This window comes from Misgurnus anguillicaudatus, chromosome 19, assembly GCF_027580225.2.
Source record: "Misgurnus anguillicaudatus chromosome 19, ASM2758022v2, whole genome shotgun sequence".
Lineage (NCBI taxonomy): Eukaryota > Metazoa > Chordata > Actinopteri > Cypriniformes > Cobitidae > Misgurnus > Misgurnus anguillicaudatus.
In genome coordinates, this window is record NC_073355.2 from 50,046,635 (window position 1) to 50,068,079 (window position 21,445).

At 37.6% G+C, this 21,445-nt stretch overlaps 3 protein-coding genes and 1 pseudogene across 4 annotated transcripts in view; 3 read left to right on the plus strand and 1 right to left on the minus strand.

Moving 5' to 3' along the window:
• The window catches only part of LOC129422537 (uncharacterized), a 681,876-nt gene that overhangs the window by 163,872 nt on the left and 496,559 nt on the right, over positions 1-21,445 (plus strand). The gene's annotated exons all lie outside the window — the stretch shown is intronic.
• LOC129422743 (uncharacterized) overlaps positions 1-21,445 on the plus strand; it is a 177,576-nt gene that overhangs the window by 139,312 nt on the left and 16,819 nt on the right. The window lies entirely within an intron of this gene.
• Positions 11,194-15,911, plus strand: LOC129422630 (uncharacterized). The gene has a single exon (XM_055178668.2). It carries the CDS (start codon positions 11,628-11,630, stop codon positions 12,402-12,404), a length of 777 nt encoding a protein of 258 aa, XP_055034643.2. The 5' UTR covers positions 11,194-11,627; the 3' UTR covers positions 12,405-15,911.
• Positions 16,364-16,480, minus strand: LOC141351295 (5S ribosomal RNA; annotated as a pseudogene).

Consider the following 21,445-nt stretch of genomic DNA (forward strand, 5'->3'; position numbering starts at 1 on the left):
TGTCATCAAATCTCATCTTTAATGTTTGTCTAGTCTATATGCTTGTTGTATCTCAGAGTAAGTTTGGTTTTACAATATGAACATGAGAGTTATGTTATTCCCATCCATAAATTCAAGCAATAACCAACTTACAATGTTGTTTGCTGGGGTTTGTTAGTTCAGCTTGTTAGATCAGTCTGAATCATAATCTAAAGCTTCCTCTTTTTCCTCATTTAGTTTTTTTAGTAAGATGTCAGACATTGAAGTTGCAGTATTAATTACATTGTTTGAAATACATCCTGTAAGACATTTGCGAGCAAAAGATATATCTGAGAGGGGCGTGAAACATTTTTTTAAACCAAGAATTTTTGTCATGCCAAACTGTAACAATTTAGTGTTATTTTAAGCAGTGTAAAACAAAATAAATCCGCTTTATATATAGCTCACTTAATTCTATATACTGAATATTATTGTTGTGCAATTCAAATGAAAAACCTTGGGCAATGCTGGGGCATGGGGGGCCCGGTTCTTGGACTTTGCTTAGGGCCCCCAAAATGGTAAACACGCCACTGAAAACAACATGAATAGAAATGTGTGAGTAATTATAATACAAACAAAAGAATACTAATTAGATGACCATAACCAGGCTGAAGGGGTGTTAATGTGCCCTGTGGATGCTTAAACTGAATGGGGCAGTCTGAGACACAAAACAATACAGACAATTTACTGAATGAATGCTTTTAGAAGATGGTCAGACCTGTGGCTTCATCTGCAGAGTGCTTTTCTTGTTACACAGACAGGTTTGATTAGTTTTTCAGAAAATATTTTCCATATACGTTTTGTGAAGTTATTGGAAATTTATTTTTTAAACTCTTTAAAAAACTATTTTATCAATGGCTTTCAAAGTAAGATAAATTGAGAATTTAATCTAGATTAATCGCATTGTTATGAGTTAACTCATGATTAATCAGAATTGAATCGCACATTTGTATCTCTTCTATATTTACCTTAATTTAAAACGTTTCAAGTTTGTAATCAACATGGGTGTGGACACATATGGATGCTTTATGCAAATGTATGTTTATTATTCATGAAAGAGTCAGCAAAAATTATTTTGGAAAAAAATCCAGTTAAAGATTTTTTAAGGTTCAAAAACAAAATCACTGCATCCAACACAGTATGAAAATAAAAATATCATTTAATCAGGAAATGGAAAAATTGGCATAAAAACGTATAATATACAAAGCTTTTTGAACGTAATTTAAATTAAATAGTTAGTTATTCTAAAATTTGTTAAAGAAAATAGGGTTATACTAAATAATTTTGTGTGTTTTATTTCCTTGCACGTCTGTGCTCCACACTCCAGTTCAGTAGGTAGCGGTAGTGCACCATAAGTTGGGTTACCAACCGCCATAAAACTCCAGAAGAAGAAGATTCGAATCAAAAGACTCGTAAAGGTTTTGAAGCCTCGCGAATTAGTGTTTAAACGATCGTCACTAGAGCCTGACGTCTTCACGTGTAAATGCTTCGGTGTACATTGAAATAATTAATCCGTTTTCGATTATTTTATTGGTTTGTCAACAGAAGACAGGATTTATTAATACGCTAACCGTTAGCAGTAAGAAGAAGTCCGGACAGCGTCATAAACATCTCCTGACTCATACAGTTGTGTACTTTGAGGTAATGTCCAACACGTTTAATACCAATATTATTAAATGTTTTTACACATGTATTATGAACCAGTGTACTGTGGAGATCGAGGACTAAAAACAGAAGATGTGCGCTATTCAGACAACTTTACAGTTACCTGAGAACTGCATCTGTATTTATCACTTCTTATTTTAGTTCTTATTTACCGTTATATTTAGTAACATTAGTGGAGAGCGGGGAAGCTAAGGCTTTTTGATTTGGCTCTATCATTCAAAAATATTTGAGTTAGATTAATCTTTTTACGTACACATCTCTGCTACAAATGAACACTAAGGGTCGGTTTCCCAGAAAGGGTTCAAGTCTTGCAGTCCCCGCATATTTGAGTTGTCTTAACTGAAAACAGCTTGCACTGACATAAGTTTAAACACACCATTGCCAATGCCATTGTTTTTTCTCTCAATATGCACATAAGTTGTTGGTTTTGTTAGATATGATTGTAAAACAACTTAAATGGCCTAAAATAACCAAAACCTTGTCCTGCTGGATTAAACCCTGTCCTGGAAACTGCCCCTTAACGTTTGTGTGATCTACCGTTATCGTACAATTACACAGAAAGTGACAACTTGTTACCTCATAGGTGGGGTTGTAACAAACAGAGGGTTTGTTGTAACACCTGCTAGAAAATTTAGTTTAAACACAAATAATAAAATTCTGTCTATATACTAAAGGTGGATATTGTTTACAGGGCTCGAAATTGCGACCATTTTGGTCGCATATGCAACCGAAATTTAATCTGTGCGACCTTAAAATATATTTGGGAGCATTTGTGCGACTGCCCATTTTGTTGTGAAGCGAGTTGATTGTGATCCTGCGTGCTGGCGCTGTCCCAGGTTCAGTGTTCTCTCCAACGATACATAACCAATCAAATTTCACCATTAAGTTCTTGCGTTTAATGAAGACCGCAGATTGGCTAATATGAGCGTCAGTCATTCCTTGTTGCCGTGAAGCGCGGAAATGTGAAAAGACGAACGCGTCGCGAGCATGACGAGAGCGAGCCGATTACAGCCAAGGTTATTACTGTATTTTTTGACGACGATCCGGATTCAAATGTAACTCCACCACCGGAAAATACGAGTTGACGTTAAAACTTTCAGAGAGAGTGGCTTAAAGATTTCGAGTGTCTCCGCTATGAAAATGTAACTTACTGTGTTTACTGTAAATCCTGTAAAACGGCGTTAATGGCGGAATCAAAACATTTTAAGCGCCAGACGTACCTTGCTTAAACATGGCGAAAGTGCCAAAAACACAAGACGTGTCATGACAAATGTGTTTATTGACACGATGGAGACACCGACCTGTCTGTCAAAGAGTGTTTGATGGTGTATGTGCGCATGCGCTGGTGAATGGTCATTCGACAAACATCCTTGTGGTCCATGTTGCTGTGGAATACGACAATGCTGATGGTATGTTTTTGTTGTATTTTTAAAAACATTGCCTATTTAGTAGTAAAAGCATCCTGGTAATGCAGTTATCAATACCAATATATATTAGCATTCTATATTAGGGTCACTTTTGTAATGTCACAATTAATCAGTGTTTTACGTGTTTGCTAGATTTTCTATGTAATCTTAATCATGTTACCTGTAATTGTTAAATTATTATTGCTGCTATACTATTTCAACAGCATTTGGGTATTAATTTAGGAATTTATGCCGCAAAAAATAAAATAAAATAGAAGACGCACTTTTAAATGCTGGCCATAGGATGTGTAAAGCCCGGTGGTGGTGGTTTATTTTTAATAAAATAAATCTATTAACATTGACATTGTAGTTGTGGTGCTTTTTAATTTTTGGATGGATGTGCCTAAATTTTTGCTGGTGCTCCTAACTCTTTAAAGTTGGGAGCACCAGTGCTACCAAATAAAAAAGTTAATTTTAAGCCCTGGTTTATATATGTAAGGGATAATCCACGGCTAGCCACGTATTAAAGGGTTTTAATGCACGACGTAGAGGCGAAGAACCACCCGACTCGTAGCAAAGTGCATTAAAACCCTTTAATGCAGGGCTAGCTGTGAATTATCCCGCTTATACCTTGGTTATTTGCCAAGTTAAAGCTGTAATTAATGTTTAGAGTGTAATTTTTTAATAGACAGGTAAAAATGACGGTCATTTTCTTAAGTTAAGGCTCGCACTCCGTCCGCTTTAAATAAAGTAGTGCCATTGTATTCCTTTTAATTTAAATGAATTATGACATTTATTTAAATTCATCATTGAAAGAGAGAGAGAGATGCGTGCGCGAGTTACCTGTGGCTGTGTGCGTCTCTTCTTTAAAGTCTATCCCCTCGTTGCTTAAGCACAGGTGCGTCGCCAGGCGATTATCCCGGGGCTTCAGACCCGAATGTTTTGAGTTTAGCCCCGAATGTATTTTGAAAAGTTGACTGATATGAAACCGGACAACAGCCTATGTAAACCTCTTAAATCAAGTTGTCTTATTTCATTGTGCTTTGGCTTTACTGCATAGTCTGTTAGACAGGGGCGTTGCACAAAATCTCGGGCCCTATGCATAGGCAATCCTGATGGGCCCCCATGCCCCACCCCATAATATATTTCAGACTTTTCAAGGGCCCTCTCTTTCTTTGGGGCCCTGGTAATCAGTACTGGTTTTACCCCCAGTTCGACGCCCCTGCTGTTAGAAATAGGCCTAGGTGTTAAAAAAATCTAGCCTATAGAATACGTTTCTTTGCTGTCGGTACCCTATGGGCTACTCCGTTTCTGCCACTCTGTTGAATATGTAACGGGTAGGGGAGGAGCAAACAAAAGCACTATTTATCTACCGGAATGGAACCACTGACCTCCACAACCGTAACTTAAAAAAGTATCTTTAATATTTAAATCAGATAATTTAACGCATTATTACATAAACGTAATAATATAAAACGTAATACCATAAAACAAAATAACATTTATAAAAACATCCCCAAAATAGCCCCTGTAATCTTTTCTTACACTGACATTATTTATTCAATTAGAACAGCCAATGGCAAGTCTCCAGCAGCATTACGTTTATTTAGTTTTAGATGTTCTGTTTATATTATGTTTTAGACGTTCTGTATGGTACATACATAAGATGGTTATACAGTAGGTATACAGTATTGTTGGTTTATTTATCGCTTGATCGGTATTTCTTCGGCGCAGCAGTTTAAATAATCTAATTTTGGCGGTTCTGTGACATCATCAGCTCATTCAGGTTATGTCCTGAGTAAACTTGCGTGCAAAAATCTACATGAGAGGAAAGATTAAAGTTCTGATGACATTTTACTCCTGCGACCCGCCGCGATTAGGTGAGTACACTTTTATGCTACAGATCACGTTAATATTCTTATTATACACTTTATACACTCTTTGAGTGATCCTGTATTTAATATGGTCTGGGCTAAGCCACGAATGTCCTTCAATGCTGGAAACACCTCTGCTTAAGCATAACGCTAACTTAATGATTCTTTAATTGATTTATTAAAATAATTGATGAATGACGGGCAACACTGACAGTGACAAGGCAATCTTTATTTGAACTAATCATGTCATTTATTTATTTATGTAAAGTGTGAAATAAAACTGGCGCACTTTAAAGAGAGACACCCTTACGTCTCACTCTCTCTTTCTCTCTCTCTCTCTGCAAGTGTAACTGTGTTACTATGGTTACCAATGTTTATAGTAGAGGATTCATTTCTAACTGTAATCAAACTGACTGGAACTACCTGTGCATTAAACGGTTTTAATTCACACCTTCCAGTCAATCAGAATCGAGTATTTAAAAAGACCAGGGTATAACCCTATAGTAGATAAGATATCCACTCATTCATCCATCCATGATCCACACTCTTTACTTCTCCCATAGCGTCCACACATTAAAAGTAAATAAAAAAAAAATTGTAATCTGGATGGTCCTAAATCATTTTTAATGCAGGAAAACCCTGCTGCAATAATAAGATGATGTCTGCACCATTTCACTTTGACATGTGTAACTAACTTTTATTCAAAACCTTAATTCTCAATCATTATTTGTACGATTGTTAAATGTACAATTGCCCAGGTCTACACCAAATATAGATTCAGATCTGTAATTAATGCTTGAGAAAACAATTGATCATTACACGCCTATAACATAAGATTGACTGTTAGCATAACACGAGGGTCAACATTAGAAACAAACTCAATATCTGTAATAAACTAAACAAGTAAAACATTAAAAAGTCTGAAACAGATGGTGAATGTTTTACTGACATTAAATGTTTTAATGCCTCTTCTTTCATTTCTAGTTCACACCCATAGAGTGAAAGTGATTGAGACCTTCAGTGAAGCTCCTCCTACAACAATCCACCAATAAATGCTGGAGTCAAACACACAGAGAAATCACTCCATGTGTGACAACTGAAATCTTCATGACATAATGTTGATGCTGGTGAAAGAGGAGCTTGAGAAGATGACAGATCCACAACCATGCAGAATAAAGGATGAAGATTCTGAGGAACAAATAGGTTGGTGGCTATTTTTCAATCTTTATTAACGTGTTTTTCGGACTATAAGTCGCACTGGACTATAAGTGGCATTTATTTAGAAAATTATTTCACAAAATCCAAGCCCAAGTACAGACATTTATTCTGGAAAGGCAGTTACTCAACTAAACAATAGCACACAGAACAGCAGGCTGAATAGGTGTACGTACGTACATGTTAAAGAGCCAGTAAGATGACAATTTTAAGCGTCCTATCACTGTTAAGAAGTCCCGGACAACAGGTTTAAATGCATGCAAGGTCAAAAAACACTGCAATTTTCTCAAAATATATATTAAAAATTACCCCATTTCTCAGAGATCCCCAAACGATTCGTGTGAAGCCGTTCAACGGTTCAGTCTGCCCCAAAGCCCACCTTTCAGTAGCCTACTCTGCTCTGATTGGTCAACTGACAGAGTCTCTGCATCATGCACTGCACAGACCACAGTTCAGTGGAACAGACCAACAATAGTGCAACATGTATTGACCTAGTGCTAACATGATTTTCTGAGAAGACATAATCGACATCAATATATATCATTCATCATTAATCCAAGCAATAAAAACAACGATAGAAACTAACATTTTACACTCATTTAAGAATTCATGTAAACTAACCGGGTCGTAGCAAAACCGTAAGTGAGCATGCGCTAGCCGTTTGTTAACGTGACTCTCTGGCAGTGTTTAAACAACAACATCATTCATCATTAATCCAAGCTATAAAAATGACGACAGAACGTACAATTATACACTCATTTAAGCATTTATGTAAACTAACCGGGTCATAGCAACCGCTTGCTAACGTGACTCTCTGACAACGTCATCATTAATCCAAGCAGTTAAGACGACGATAGAAAGTAACATTTTACAAATTTAAGCAAGTGTGTAGCTATAATCATACTTACAGGTTGTGGTTAGGAGACGCATGTTGTTCCAAATAAAGTGGGTACTGAACCATCTTTCATTGCCAAACTCTAAATCCCTCCGTTAAAGACTCGTTTCAGCGATTCAGAGTCGGCTTCCTGCTTTAGAAGCCAATAACTTTATTAATCGTGCACATTTTGGTTCAAATACTTTACACGTTGTTTTCATTGATAGACAACTACATGACACTCTGCAATATAGGTCAGTTTCGATTTTGGATCTGTGTGGCTCTTTAATGTAACATTAACAGTTATTCAGCTAACACAATAGCATACAGAACATACCTGGGAGACTAAATTAACATAACATACCAATGAGAATCAAGTTCACCGAGCTCCTCATTCCACATCACTGAATCCATTGAATTACATAAATACAGGAGCAGCATATAGCGGACCCTTGCGCCTGTAGATGTTGTTTCTTGGGTCATGTTAGTCAGTATGAATGGATTTTGACGTATGAGTTGCACCTGACTAGGAGTCGCACCACCAGCCAAACTATGAAAAAAAATGTGTGACTTTTAGTCTGGAAAATACGGCATTCATAAAAAAATTGGCTTTGAGAAACATGAGTGGAAAATAAACTAAAATCCATTAGATTAGGGCTGGGCAATAAAATGATATTTATATGTATCGACGATACACCAAACTTCGATATGACACATGTTAATGCATGGCTAAAAATACATTGGACTACATTGCATTAGGGATGCACCGATACCATTTTTTCCATCTCCGATCCGATTCCGATACCCGAATTCTGAGTATCGGCCGATTGAGATATCTTCCGATACGATAATACTGTTTTTTTCTTTAGAAATTTAAATTACACACACACACACACACACACACACACACACACACACACACACACACACACACACACACACACACACACACACACACACACACACACTATATATAAATGTATAGTGCTTTCTGCTAAATCTAGCATAATATAATTATATTATATATAATTATAATTTTAATGATTTATTATTTAAAATGATTTACAAGTTACAAGAACATTAGTAATTATTAAACATGGTGTTTAGGAGAAAATATAATAGGCACATTTGATCAAATAAGTATGCTAAATATATTTTCCTTAATTGCGCAAAAAGTCACAGTAAAAAAGCTTTAGTGTGCAGATGGTTATTTTGGGAATTATGCACTTAACCGGACCTTTTATGCACATTTCGGGTGCAGAATTGATGCGTCTAAATCATATTGACTGCGCAATCCTGTGCTTCCTGGGTGCAGCATTGATGCTGTAGAAGCATCACATGGGAATCCTCGCTCCGCAATGGAAAGTTAAGTTCATAACTATTAAAACACAAAGAGATTAGATGCATCGTGTGCTCAGCACATACTGAATTTCATCCATCCAACAGCTTACTGAGACTTTATAAAATAAGATCTTTAAAACAGCCTACAGTTATTGAGTGTTCGTGTGTTGAATGACGCGTTTCTGTTATGAAATAAGACAGTCTTGATGACGTATGCAGCTTGCAAATGTGACCTCCATAGGCTACAGTCTTCGGATTGAGAAACGGCTAATATCTTGCCTCATTGCCCCCCCCCCAAGTAAGCGGGTCATCACTGATATCAGTTGCCTTCCCTTGCAAAAAGCGCATTTACTCCGCTTCTGCTGGCTGTTAACATGAACCTGAAGATATCTCACTGGGCGAGATTGTACTTTATATTTTTCATAATTTGTGACGTGCACACCACCGCAGGGCGCACTTCCCGACCGCGGTTCACACTCCACCACCGCGGTGGTAATTACAACCGTCCCAGCCCTAGCGCCCGTTGTGACTGCGTGTTGTCGAGAGAACTGAAGAGACTGCGTCTTTCATCCTTGAAAATATAATTACCTTAATCGTCAAAATGCTGGCTTAAGATCGTTCGGGGGGTCGAATTGAGGTCAAGATCGTTAACGATTAATTGTTCAGCTCTAATAAATATCAGTGGTGATTTCTCCTAACATGTTTTAATAGTCGCATCACATGAAAATAAATGATCAAGCGTCCCAATATAAGGGTTATTATCCTTACCTGCAGTTCCAAACTGTGTTTTTGCATCCTTTTAATGGTAGAGAAGAGACGCGTTAACCGATCCTGCTGATCTTCAATGGGCTTAGGGCATAGGGATCATTCCAGACAGATAATGCTCTATTCTAGACAGGCTAACTATTGCGGCATAAGTATATTTACAAGATGAGTTAAAGACAAATACTATGCACCTTCTTCCACCCTACGATAAAATCATTATGTAAAATTTTCAACGTTTTTTTTATAGTATTTTTTGATCATATCCACTAAAAACCAACACTATGCTCCGATAGAACAACATAAATGAGACTGTTTAAGAAAAAAAGCGCTTCTAGCTCCACCTAGAGTATTTTATTTGTTTTGCAATATTCCACCACTCTTGGTTCATTTGGTCCAATCAGCGCAGGGCTGTGTAAAATCTGCCTGTCAATCACAGTTCCTGCACACGCCACAGATCCCCCTCCCCCTCGCGCGCGTTACAATATCATGTTCATCCGCCTACAGTTCACAAGTGTGTTGGATTGAACTTTCACTAACAAACTTCCGATTCCTTGGTTAACAAAACAACCAATGAAAAGAAGGAAACAAAGATAGAAAGCGAATGTGCCTGTTATAATACTACATTCAATATCGGACCGGCATTTGAAATGTGGAGGAATCTACGAGATTTTAAAAGGTTCAAGCTGGATGCAGAGCTTGCCACATTTCTTCTCGACAAGTAATAGTGCTTTGTCAACCATTGATTGTATTTCTGAGTGTAGGGCTGTCGTGGTGAAGGAATTTCCCTTGCCGTGATTTTGCGTGGCTCACCAGTGCGGTATGTGATTTTACCGCCTTCATTTACTAAAATAAAATTATTTTTTAAATCCAGAACAATGAGGTCAACTAATGTAGAAGAAGGGTAGGCTACATGTATTTCCCCTTATGAAAAAAAAAGATTAACACAAGCTATACTACAGCTAAATATATTTTTGAGAAAACAAAAATAAATTGAAGAACATCATTTAGGCTTGTTAAGCGCAAATTAACAGAGCATCGGTCAATACAGAACACAGCAGTGTCTTAAAGAAATTGAAAAGTTAATAAAGCAGACTCTCCGTGTATAGAGGATGTGATGAAGCAGTCGTGTTGCCAGATTATCATCAATGTTTAAAATGTTTCACCCAGATACTGTTGATGAAAAACTTTTTCACACATTCACTGTATGATTTAACGAAATATGAAGTAATACATTTTTAATTGAAATTTACGAAAAAAATTGGCCTATCCTCTTAACACCTGAGAATCTATTTGGCCTTTATTATACATGTACTGTATGACGTGAAAAACAAGGCGGCATATAGTTTCATGAATTTAACGTGAAAGGCGTGGTTGTTGCGGTTGCTTTTTTCCATGCGGTTGGGCTTGTCAGTAGCGCGATCATGCGGTAATGCTGTTACCGCGACAGCCCTATCTGAGTGTTATGTAAAAAATCTAAGTATTCTTGCTAAGTATGCGTTCACAATAATACTGGTGCACACGCACTGACGAGGACGAGCTCGAAGGGAAGTTGCTCGGTGGTAGTGGGGGATGGGCATAAAAATTGTAAACATTTGAAATCAGCTCAATCCTCCAGAGTTGCCGACCGCAGCTTTAAAAATTATTCACAGATAATGCTGTTTTCACTAAAATATTGAGGTGCATGAGCTCAGATTAATTAGGCCTATAATAATTAGTTCAAAACAGAAATACAAAACCAGTCCTAACTGAAAGAAAAAGAATTGACAAAAAGATAGAATCCAATGTTTGGTGATATTGGAAACACCAGAAGTGTTATAGGGTTTTGAACACAGCACACGAGTTAAACAACAAGAGCAGAAATTGACAATAGAAATGACATAATGTACTTCACATTAAAAATAACATGAATACATGACATCTCAAATGTGTTTTGTCATTCTGATTTATCAATATGAACTATTTACTATCTTCATTTTAGATATGATGGAAGTGAAAGAGGAGAGTCAAGCAGAAGTGGATGAGAAACATCAGATTGTAAAAATAATCCATAATGTTTCACAGAAAGAAACTCTGAAGACAGAAGACATGAAGTGTGAAAATAGTTTCAGTGAAGATGAACGCCCTGAAGATTACAAGAGGACTCACAGTGAGGAGAAACCTTTAACATGTCAACAGTGTGGAAAGAGTTTTAGAACAAAAGATTACCTTAAAGCACACATGAGGATTCACACTGGAAAGAAACCTTACACATGTCAACAGTGTGGAAAGAGTTTCACTTTTCAATCGAGCCTTAGCAGGCACAAGAATGCTCACAGTGGGGAAAAGCCACACGGGTGCCAGCATTGCGACAAGAGTTTCCCAGATAAAAGTCAACTTAAGATACACATTAGAGTTCACAACTGAGCGAAACCTTACACTTGTCATCAGTGTGGAAAGAGTTTCATAACAAAACCTAAGCTCAAAGCACACATGAGGATTCACACCGAAAAGAGAAGACACCCATGCCATCACTGTGAAAAGAGTTTTACAACTGCAATTAACCTTAAGGTACACATGAGGTCTCACACTGGAGAGAAACCTTACACTTGTCAACAATGTGGAAAGAGTTTCTCTATTGAAAGTAACCTTAAAATACACACAAGAATTCACACCGGAGAGAAACCATTCACATGCCATGAGTGTGAAAAATGTTTCAGAATTAAATGTGGCCTTATAGCACACATGAAAATTCACAAAGGAGAGAAACCTCACATGTGTTTTCAGTGTAAAAGGAGTTTCACAAGTAAAGGTGCTCTTAAGATACACATGACAGTTCACACTGAAGAGAAACTGTTCACATGCCATCTGTGTGGAAAGAGTTTTAAAATGAAACGTAACCTTAATGAACACCTAAGAATTCACTCTGGAGAGAAACCTCACGCATGTCTTCAGTGTGAAAGAAGTTTCACAAGTGAAGACACTCTTAAGAGACACATGATAACTCACACCGGAAAGAAACCGTTCATTTGTCATCAGTGTGGAAAGGGTTTTACAAAGAAATGTAACCTTAATGCACATGTGAGAATTCACACCGGAGAGAAACCATACGTGTGTCAACAGTGTGGAAAGAGTTTCAGGACAAAATCTAACCTTGATGAACATTTGATCACTCACACTAAAAAGAAACCGTTTACATGCCATGAGTGTAAAAAGAGTTTTAAAACAAAAGCTGCCCTTAACAAACACATGAGAATCCACACTCGATAGAAACCATTCATGTGTCAACAGTGTGGATATGGCAACAAAGTTGGTGTACGGCCAAAAGGATTGAGGCCGTTTCTCAATATGCGTTCTTGTTTGTAGTTGTGTTCTTGTGAAACGTCATCAGTCGCTGCCCAAGTACTGTTCCAATTCCAAGTTCCCATCAAGTCAAGTTCACATAACATCTTAGGATGTGTTCTTGATCCGCTCATTTTATCGAGGATGCATCAGGAGGTGACTTGTGTTGACAAGTTTTCCAGAATGCAATTCACGTTAATGGCAAAGGAGCTTAAAACCTGCAAAATATTACTCTCTGTGTCATAAAATGTAGCCATTTGTCAAGAATGAATAAACTTTAAATCTGTGGTTAAATAGTAAAGAAAGCGCCTATATTAACATTTCCTCTGACAATTTTGGATATGTGAGTTCAAGTTGATCACCGGGTTGTCAGTGCCGTGTACACCATCCAGGCCAGATTCATCTCTTCAAGTCCTTCTGAAATGTGCCGCTGTCTCAGTGCAGCTGCTCTGCCCTTCAGTGTCTGATGGTCAAACATGGAATATTTCCTTTTGGATATATATCTGGCATTTTTGGTCTCATCAATTAATTTTCTTTATTATTCATATGAGGTCTGTTATTTGTTATTATCGTTTTAACTGATGTTAAAGTTAAGTTTCATAACTGAAATCACATGTATTTTCTATAAAATCTTAACACTGAATCACTGCTTTTGTACTTTAACTAGATTTTTACTTTTTGTTTATCTTCAAAACACTATGGGTGACGTCACTGATACTACATCCATCTTTTTTACAGTCTATGGTGCATACGCTGATTAGTTAAGCACAGAGGCAATTTTGGGGATTTCCGCCTGGATTTGGCCTACCCAATTTCAAAAGCTTTCCATACCCATTTACATTACATTTAGTCATTTAGCAGATACTTTTGTCCAAAGCGACTTACAAATGAGGTACACAATAGAAGCAGTTATAGCAACACATAGAACAGCAATACATAAGTGCACTGGAAATAGTCTCATGAAGTCCAACACAGTATACATAGACAAGGGTTAGTGTTTTTTTTGTATGTATAGAATGTATAGATAGAGATGAAGAATAAAAGGAAAAGATAGTATGTCTTATATTAGGAGGTGAAGTAATGGCGAAAGAGATAGGTTTTTAGCCGATTCTTAAAGACAGGGTCAGCAGATCATGTCCGGCAGATCATTTTGAGATGGCACCACAGGCCGTCGTTCGGTGACAAAGAGCAGCGATTGAGAGGGAACATAAGGCTGTATAAGCAAGCGAAAGTAAGGTGGTGCTGATCCAGTGGTGGTTTTAAAGGCCAGGAGCAGAGCATTAAATTTGATGTGAGCTGCTATAGGAAGCCAGTGTAACTTGACAAAGAGAGGAGTGACGTGCGCCCTCTTTGGCTCATTGAAGAACACTCTTGCCGCTGCATTCTGAATCATCTGTAGGGGGTTGGTTGTGCAGGCTGGAAGTCCAGCCAGTAGTGCATTGCACTAGTCCAGCCTGGACAGAACAAGAGCTTGGACTAGGACCTGGGTGCCATGCTCATCTAGAAAAGGTCTAATTTTCCTAATATTGTAGAGGATGAATCTACAAGAGAGAGCGGTGCTGGCAACATGGGCCGTGAAGCTAAGCTGATCATCAATGACCACTCCCGGGTTTTTGGCCGTCCTGGAAGGTGTGATTGTCGGGGAACCTAGCTGAATGGAAAGGTTGTGTTGAATCTTTGGTTCAGAAGATATGACAAGCAGTTCTGTCTTTGCAAGGTTAAGCTGGAGATGGTGATCCTTCATCCAGATTGAGATGTCACTCAGGCATGCTGAGATGCAGACAGAAACCGTGGGGTCATCATGGTGGAACGACAAGTAAAGTTGAGTGTCAACCGCAGAGCAGTGGTAGGAAAAACATGTTTTAGAATGACAGAACCCAGGGATGTCATTTATATTGAAAAAAGCAGTGGTCCAGTCACGGAGCCTTAAGGAATCCCCGGTATTGAGGCGTTGGGTTTCGGAGACGTCACCTCTCCAGGATACCCTGAATGACCTACCTGAGAGGAACGACTTGAACCATAGCAGCGCTGTGTCAGAGACACCCATAGCCATGAGGGTCAACAGGAGGAAGTAGTGATTGACCGTGTCAAAAGTAAGATCAGCACAGGTGATTTGGAGGCTGCCCTTGCCTGCCTTAGGGCTTCAGTGACTGAGAGCAGCGCAGTCTCAATAGAGTGACCGCTTTTGAAACCAGACTGATTGCTATCCAGGAGGTTATTTTGTGTGAAGAAAGAGTAGAGCTGGTCGAACACCACACGTTCAGGAGTCTTTGCAATGAAGGGAAGAAGAGAAACAGGTCTGTAGTTCTCTAGCATAGCAGGATTGAGTGTTTCTTCAGCAGTGGGGTTATCCGAGCCTCTTTATGTGCTGCGGGAAAGGTACCAGTGGAAAGAGATAAATTGATAATGTGGATGAGAGCAGGGATAACTGATGGAGAGATGGCCTGAAGGAAATTAGTGGGTATAGGATCTCGCAGGCAGGTAGTCGGTTGGCTAAAAGCAAAGACCTTGAAAACATCCGCTTCAGATAGGAGAGAGAAGGAGGGGAGCGAGCATGTCTCAGAGGTTTTGATTGATTTAAGTTGTACATACAAAAGTTTGGTATTTTTTTACAGGAAACTCTTTGAAATTTCAAAACATTGTTTAAAGTGTTAAACATGGTTTTATGTGTTGTCAGATGTTTTTTGTCATCGATTGTCAGCTTTCAGAGGAAAATGAATTTTTTTCTCTCTATCATAATCTACGTAAAAGTTACATACAGTGGAATAAATGCAAAATCTTTATATCATTTTACAGAAAACCCTTTGAATTTACATCAAATGCTGCTGGTTATTACAAATATTGTTTGTTGTTTTTCGTGAGATGAAACACACATTTTTGTGTTGTAAACACTGTTTTGAAAGTGGATAACTCTGGTTCTGTGTGACCTAGCAGACTGGAAACAGTTCTGGTTGTTACCAGCAGCAGACAGTAAACACCCCAAAAAAGATCTCTTTAGCATGTCGAATTCAAAAGTTATTCTTATTTTACTGAATGGAGTGAAAATACATTTTTCATATAAATTTTGCACATTTAATAAATAGCAAGGGATTATTCATGCACACAACCAAAGAAAATGCTGTGAATGGGCTAATTTTTTAGAGTAGGACCTAAGATAAAAGATGGTGTAGCATTTGTGGCTATCTGTGCTATCTAAGGCAGTTCACACTCAAGTTTCACATACGTTTACAAAAGACGATTTTTTTAACCTCATCATTCATTCGACGATTGTTGGATATGTGATGATAATAGAACAAAAATAGCAATGTAGCCTTATTCCTGAGAGTGAGAGCTTTGTAAAGTTTTGTTCTGTGTTCTGGTTGTGTTCTGTGTATTTTTGTTATTAGGACTTTTATTTTGACATCCTGTTCTGTTCCGGCTTTTATTTTGAAATATCATAATAATAATAATAATAATAATAATAATACCTTACATTTTATATAGCGCTTTTCTCAGTACTCAAAGCGCTTTACATATGAACGGGGGAATCTCCTCAACCACCACCAATGTGCAGCATCCACCTGGATGATGCCACGGCAGCCATATTGCGCCAGAACGCCCACCACACACCAGCTTATTAGTGGAGAGGAGACCGAGTGATATCACCAATTAGTATGAGGGATGATTAGTAGGCCAATGGGCAAGTTTGGCCAGGATGCCGGGGCACACCCCTACTCTTTTCGAAGGACATCCTGGGATTTTTAATGACCACAGAGAATCAGGACCTCGGTTTAACGTCTCATCCGAAGGACGGTGCTTTTTTGACAGTGTCCCCATCACTATACTGGGGTGTTAGGACCCACACAGACCACAGGGTGAGTACCCCCTGCAGGTCTCACTAACACCACTACCAGCAGCAACCTGGATTTCCCAGGTGGTCTCCCATCCAAGTACTGACCAGGCTCAGCCCTGCTTAGCTTCAGTGGGCAAGCTGTCTTGGGCTACAGGGTGATATGGCTGCTGGCCGGACATCATCATGTCACACTTCACGTACCACTTCCTGTTTGTTCAGTATTTAAGCACTTCCTGTACACCTGTTCCTGGCTGATTATTACATTTGTAAGCCTGTTATCAGTTTATTTGTTAACCTGTTACCTGTGATCTGTTTCTGTAATCTGCCTGTGTTTGACCCGTGTCTGTTTTTGGATTTTGTGATTCTACTCTGCCTGCCCTGACCTATTGCCTGTTTTGGATATTGATTTGGATTTGCCCTTTGGATGTGTTTGCTGGCCCTTTTGGGTTTTTACTTTAATAAATACCTTTTCGCACGTGGATTCACCTCTCATTCGCTTTCATTAAAGCACCACCGTTACAGCTTTCATTTGATATGATTTTATTTAGTATTTTGTGGTCCGCTCTTAAGCATAAAACTTCAGGGCTGAAAATGAGTCCCATTCCAATCCTGTTTTGCACTGAATGACAGGGGCGACAAGGATAGTCCACATCTAAAGAGGTGTTAGAGTTGAGGATTCCTTCTATTTCTATGAAGACAGTACTCAGCACTTCTTCAGTCAGTCTGGGCTCCAATAGTAGCTTGCAGTGCAGCCTTTTGAGAGCGTATTTCTCTTTCCCAACATCCACCACAATGAGGAGGAGGAGGAGGAGGAGGAGAACGAGGAGGAGTTTTGCCAAACCACCAAAAAACAAAACAAAGCATGGCGTAACAAAGGAGTGGTCGTTGTGCAACATTAAGTACTGCCATATTAGGCAGGACTTTAAAGAAGCACAAGATTGCAAATGAAAAGGAATTGCAACTCCTTGTTGCATTTGCAACTGGAAGATATACTGGGAAGTTGCATTGCCCTTTGAAATGCATGAAGGCGTCCATTGGCTTTGTCCGTTTGGACAAGCATGTGTCGGAATGTCATCCTGAGCACAAACAAAGCCATGTTTTAAAAGGACATAAAAATATCCATCTTGAAGGACCATGAAAAATCTTCGCTTAAATTAATTGCAAGTCCGGGATGGGCTGTGTGCTTCACAAATTATGACCATGCATTTATGTTACAAATAACAAATATAATACTATCACGAGTGACATACATTAATGAGAATTATAGAAAATGTCATGGCAGCAGGATATAATCTAATAAACATCAGAACAGTTAAACTATTAAACTATGTTATTACCTCAACTTAGACGAATTAATACAAATCTGTCTTTTTTCAATGCGTGCACTGACAGCACGTCGTGAATGTGTTAGCATTTAGCCTAGACCTATTCATTCCTATGGTACCAAACAGGGAAGCCACCAAACATTTCTGTGTTTTCCCTATTTAAAGACTGTTACATGAGGAGTTATACCAGTAAGTATGATGCCACAAAATAAAACTTTTTTTTTGGTGCCATAGGAATGAATGGGGCTAGGCTAAATGCTAACACATTCACAACGCGCTGTACAGTGCACTCATTGAAAAAAGATAGGTATGTATTAATTCGTCTAAGTTGAGGTAATAACATAGTTTAATATGGCAAAAGGGTAGACTATTCCTTTAACATGTGCTGAAAATGTTCAGTAATTATATGATTACTTGCAGTATAATGCACACACACACTCTCTATAAAACCTCCTTTGACTTGAATAAATTCCACTTATTTAAACTAAAACTATTTAAAACCTGCAGGCCGATCTCTTTCAGCTTATTCTCCTGCTTTCTTCTTCATCCTGCATGGTCGTCATGGCTTTTAATTGAAAGTGTGCATGAAGATGTATTGATTCAGTTTTATGTTTACTTCAAACTTGTGCAGAAAGGAGTAATATTTTTATTCCAAAAACGAAAGTAACAAGCCACTGAAGACTACCATAATAAATAATTCACAGTCTGTTTCATTCATACGTGAAGCTGGAGGGCGCCCTAGCAAGTCTAATGGTGAGACTATGAGAACAGAGCTCAGACGTGTCCATGTACAGTCATGTAAAAATTGTTGTGTTGTTCAATAACAGGCAAATAAAGATGTTTTGACTGATGAAACATGAAGACAATAAACACATTTGAGATGATATATCTGGTTTATCTGTGTTCTTCACACAGTGTTGTGTATTTTCATAACATAACAGTATATTTATAATGCTATGCTAAGTGACAATAACAGCACTGTGCAAAATACCATAAAATAGTTTATATTTTTAGTCTCATTTTGTGATCTGAAGCCACTTATGATGTTATAAAGTGAGTTTGGTTTGAATCCCGTTATTTGTTGTGTTTTGATGGTGTGGTAAGTTAACATACGATATATGAGAGGGATGTTTTAAGGAATAATTTCGATTGGTAAAGCTCATTCATTGGTATTTTTCTTTTTATAAGAAAGGCATTTGATACAAAGTCAAAGTAGGTGAAGTGAAACATTTGATCAAAGAACGGAGAAATTAAAACATTGTGAATAGAAATGTGTGAGTAATTATAATAAAGACAAAAGAATAATAATTAGATGACCATAACCAGGCTGAAGAGGTGTTAATGTGTCCCATGTGGATGCTCAAACTGAATGGGGCTGATTTTGTATATTTACTCTATTGTTTGCTCTGGCAATATCATTTCATTCAGGCTGAGCAGATACGATGCAGACACTGCACTGAAATAGATGCAGACATGTTTCACATGCAGCTATAATTAAGGTACAAGTATTACGTGAAGTTAAGATTATGTTTTCATTCATCTGTATTTTTGTCTGTTGGTTTTGAAGAATAAAACTATAAGGAACAGAGAGCTTAAACACAAGAGGAAGAGAAAAAGTGGTGCTCTCTACTTCTCCCACAGCGTCCACAGATTAAAAGTAAATAAAATAATATAAATGAGTCTGGGTGGGTCATGATTCATTTTCAGTGCAGGAAAACCCTGCTGCAATAATCAGATGATGTCTGCATCATTTCACTTTGACGTGTGTAACTAACTTTTATTCAAAACCTTGATCCACGATTTAAAAAATAAATAAAATTGTGATTGATACATGAGAAACAGATGGTGAATGTTTTACTGACATTAAATGTTTTATGCCTCTTCTTTCATTTTGAGTTCACACCCATAGAGTGAAAGTGATTGAGATCTTCAGTGAAGCTCCTCCTACAACAATCCACCAATAAATGCTGGAGTCAAACACACAGAGAAATCACTCCATGTGTGACAACTGAAATCTTCATGATATAATATTGATGCTGGTGAAAGAGGAGCTTGAGAAGATGACAGATCCACAACCATGCAGAATAAAGGATGAAGATACTGAGGAACAAATAGGTTGGTGTCTATTTTTCAATCTTTATTATTGATGGTTGAGGAATAATCATAAAAACATTGAGAAACATGAGGGGAAAATAAACTAAAATCCGGGAGATGATAACTTTCTGCATCTATAATAGATTCAGTAGAATTAGATTGAAACATCAGGTAAAGAGTTTTATCCAAAGAAACCTTCAGTGGATTGAATGACTGTGATCTCCATGTAATGCTCTACTACAGTTAAACCTCATGTTGTGTTCACGTCATTATGGAGAAAATTTTATTTTACCCAAAAATAGTAGTTAAGTTACTGCATCAGCATTTATTTACTTTGTTCACAAAGACTATAACAATCTCTGTCACTTTTTGTATTTATTTCCCCACCTTGTTCCACTTGTGGTGTTCCCAGTCAAAAATTACCGGCCTACAGAAAATAGTTTATAACAGAAGAGAGAAAAGGAAGAGATGCACATTGTGATGTCTAAACAAGCACTGTCTGTTTTAAATGCAAAGCGCCCATTAACAAGGCACATGAAGTAGGCTATTGTCATTCACGTGTGTACGTTTAGTAAATGCATTAGATACATGCATCATTTACATGACTTCACACAAAGTTTTTGTCATTTTGTCACAGCATTTTTTTTATTTATTTTGGTTTGTTCTTAAATAAGTAAATGTACAGACTCAGATTTGATAATGACTCTGTGCCATATTGAATACAGTGTAAGGTTAGGCCTATATGTGAACTTCTAGAAATTAACTGGTTTTCAATACTGATTTGACAGAAAATGTGAACTTATCCGCATCTAGATCACAACAACAGACAAACACAATGTGCATAAGCTGACAACACACAAATAATTCTAGTTTTTGTGTCTTTTTTGAAAACACCCATTAAACATTCACAGTGCTGGAGGAAAATGTAAGTGAACCCATAGACTAATTACTTTAATGAAAACTAATTGGTTTCAGACATAAAATGAGTTTAAATGTGTAGGTTAGTGATACTTCGATTTGATAAAAAGACACTTAAACATTTTAAGATTGCTGTCCTTAAGAAGCATCAGCTCTTATAAACTATGCCCCGCGAGAAGGAGTTCTCTTAAGATATCCGATCAAGAGTTGTTGCACTCCATAAGGCTGAAAAGGGATACAACACAATCTTAAAATGTTTGGACATCCTTCAGTCGACAGTTAGACAAATTGTCTAGTAATGGAGACAGTTTAATATTGTAGCTACTCTTCCTAGAAGTGGGCGCAGTCAAGATAACTCCTACAGCTAGCGCCACACCAAAAGATTTTTTAAATCTTTTTACATTTTTAAAATGTGAGAAACCACAAACATGATGAAAAAATCGCTGATTTCACAATTTTGTTCTCACCACACACCATCAGATTAAGTTAACAAACAACGTGTCTCAGCTGAGGACACAGGAAAACTCACAGAGATCTTGCGATGTTTCTCGCGGCCAAACGTGACTTCACAGTAAACAAACATGGCGAACAACGGGAATAAAGAAATGACATTAATACAAGTGACTGCTTTTTACATCTCTGATGTCCATCATATATATATATATATAAATGCCAAAAAATATATTTGCTGAAATATATTTTGATGTTTGCAAAAATATATTTTTAACAAGTAAATACATTTTAAAGCATAAAAAATATATTTAGCCCTTAATATATTTGAATTCAAGGAAATATATTTA

Bases quoted from the DNA above. Each gene is read 5' to 3' on its own strand.
- LOC129422630 (XM_055178668.2), top strand. From the start codon at position 11,628: ATGAGGATTCACACCGAAAAGAGAAGACACCCATGCCATCACTGTGAA.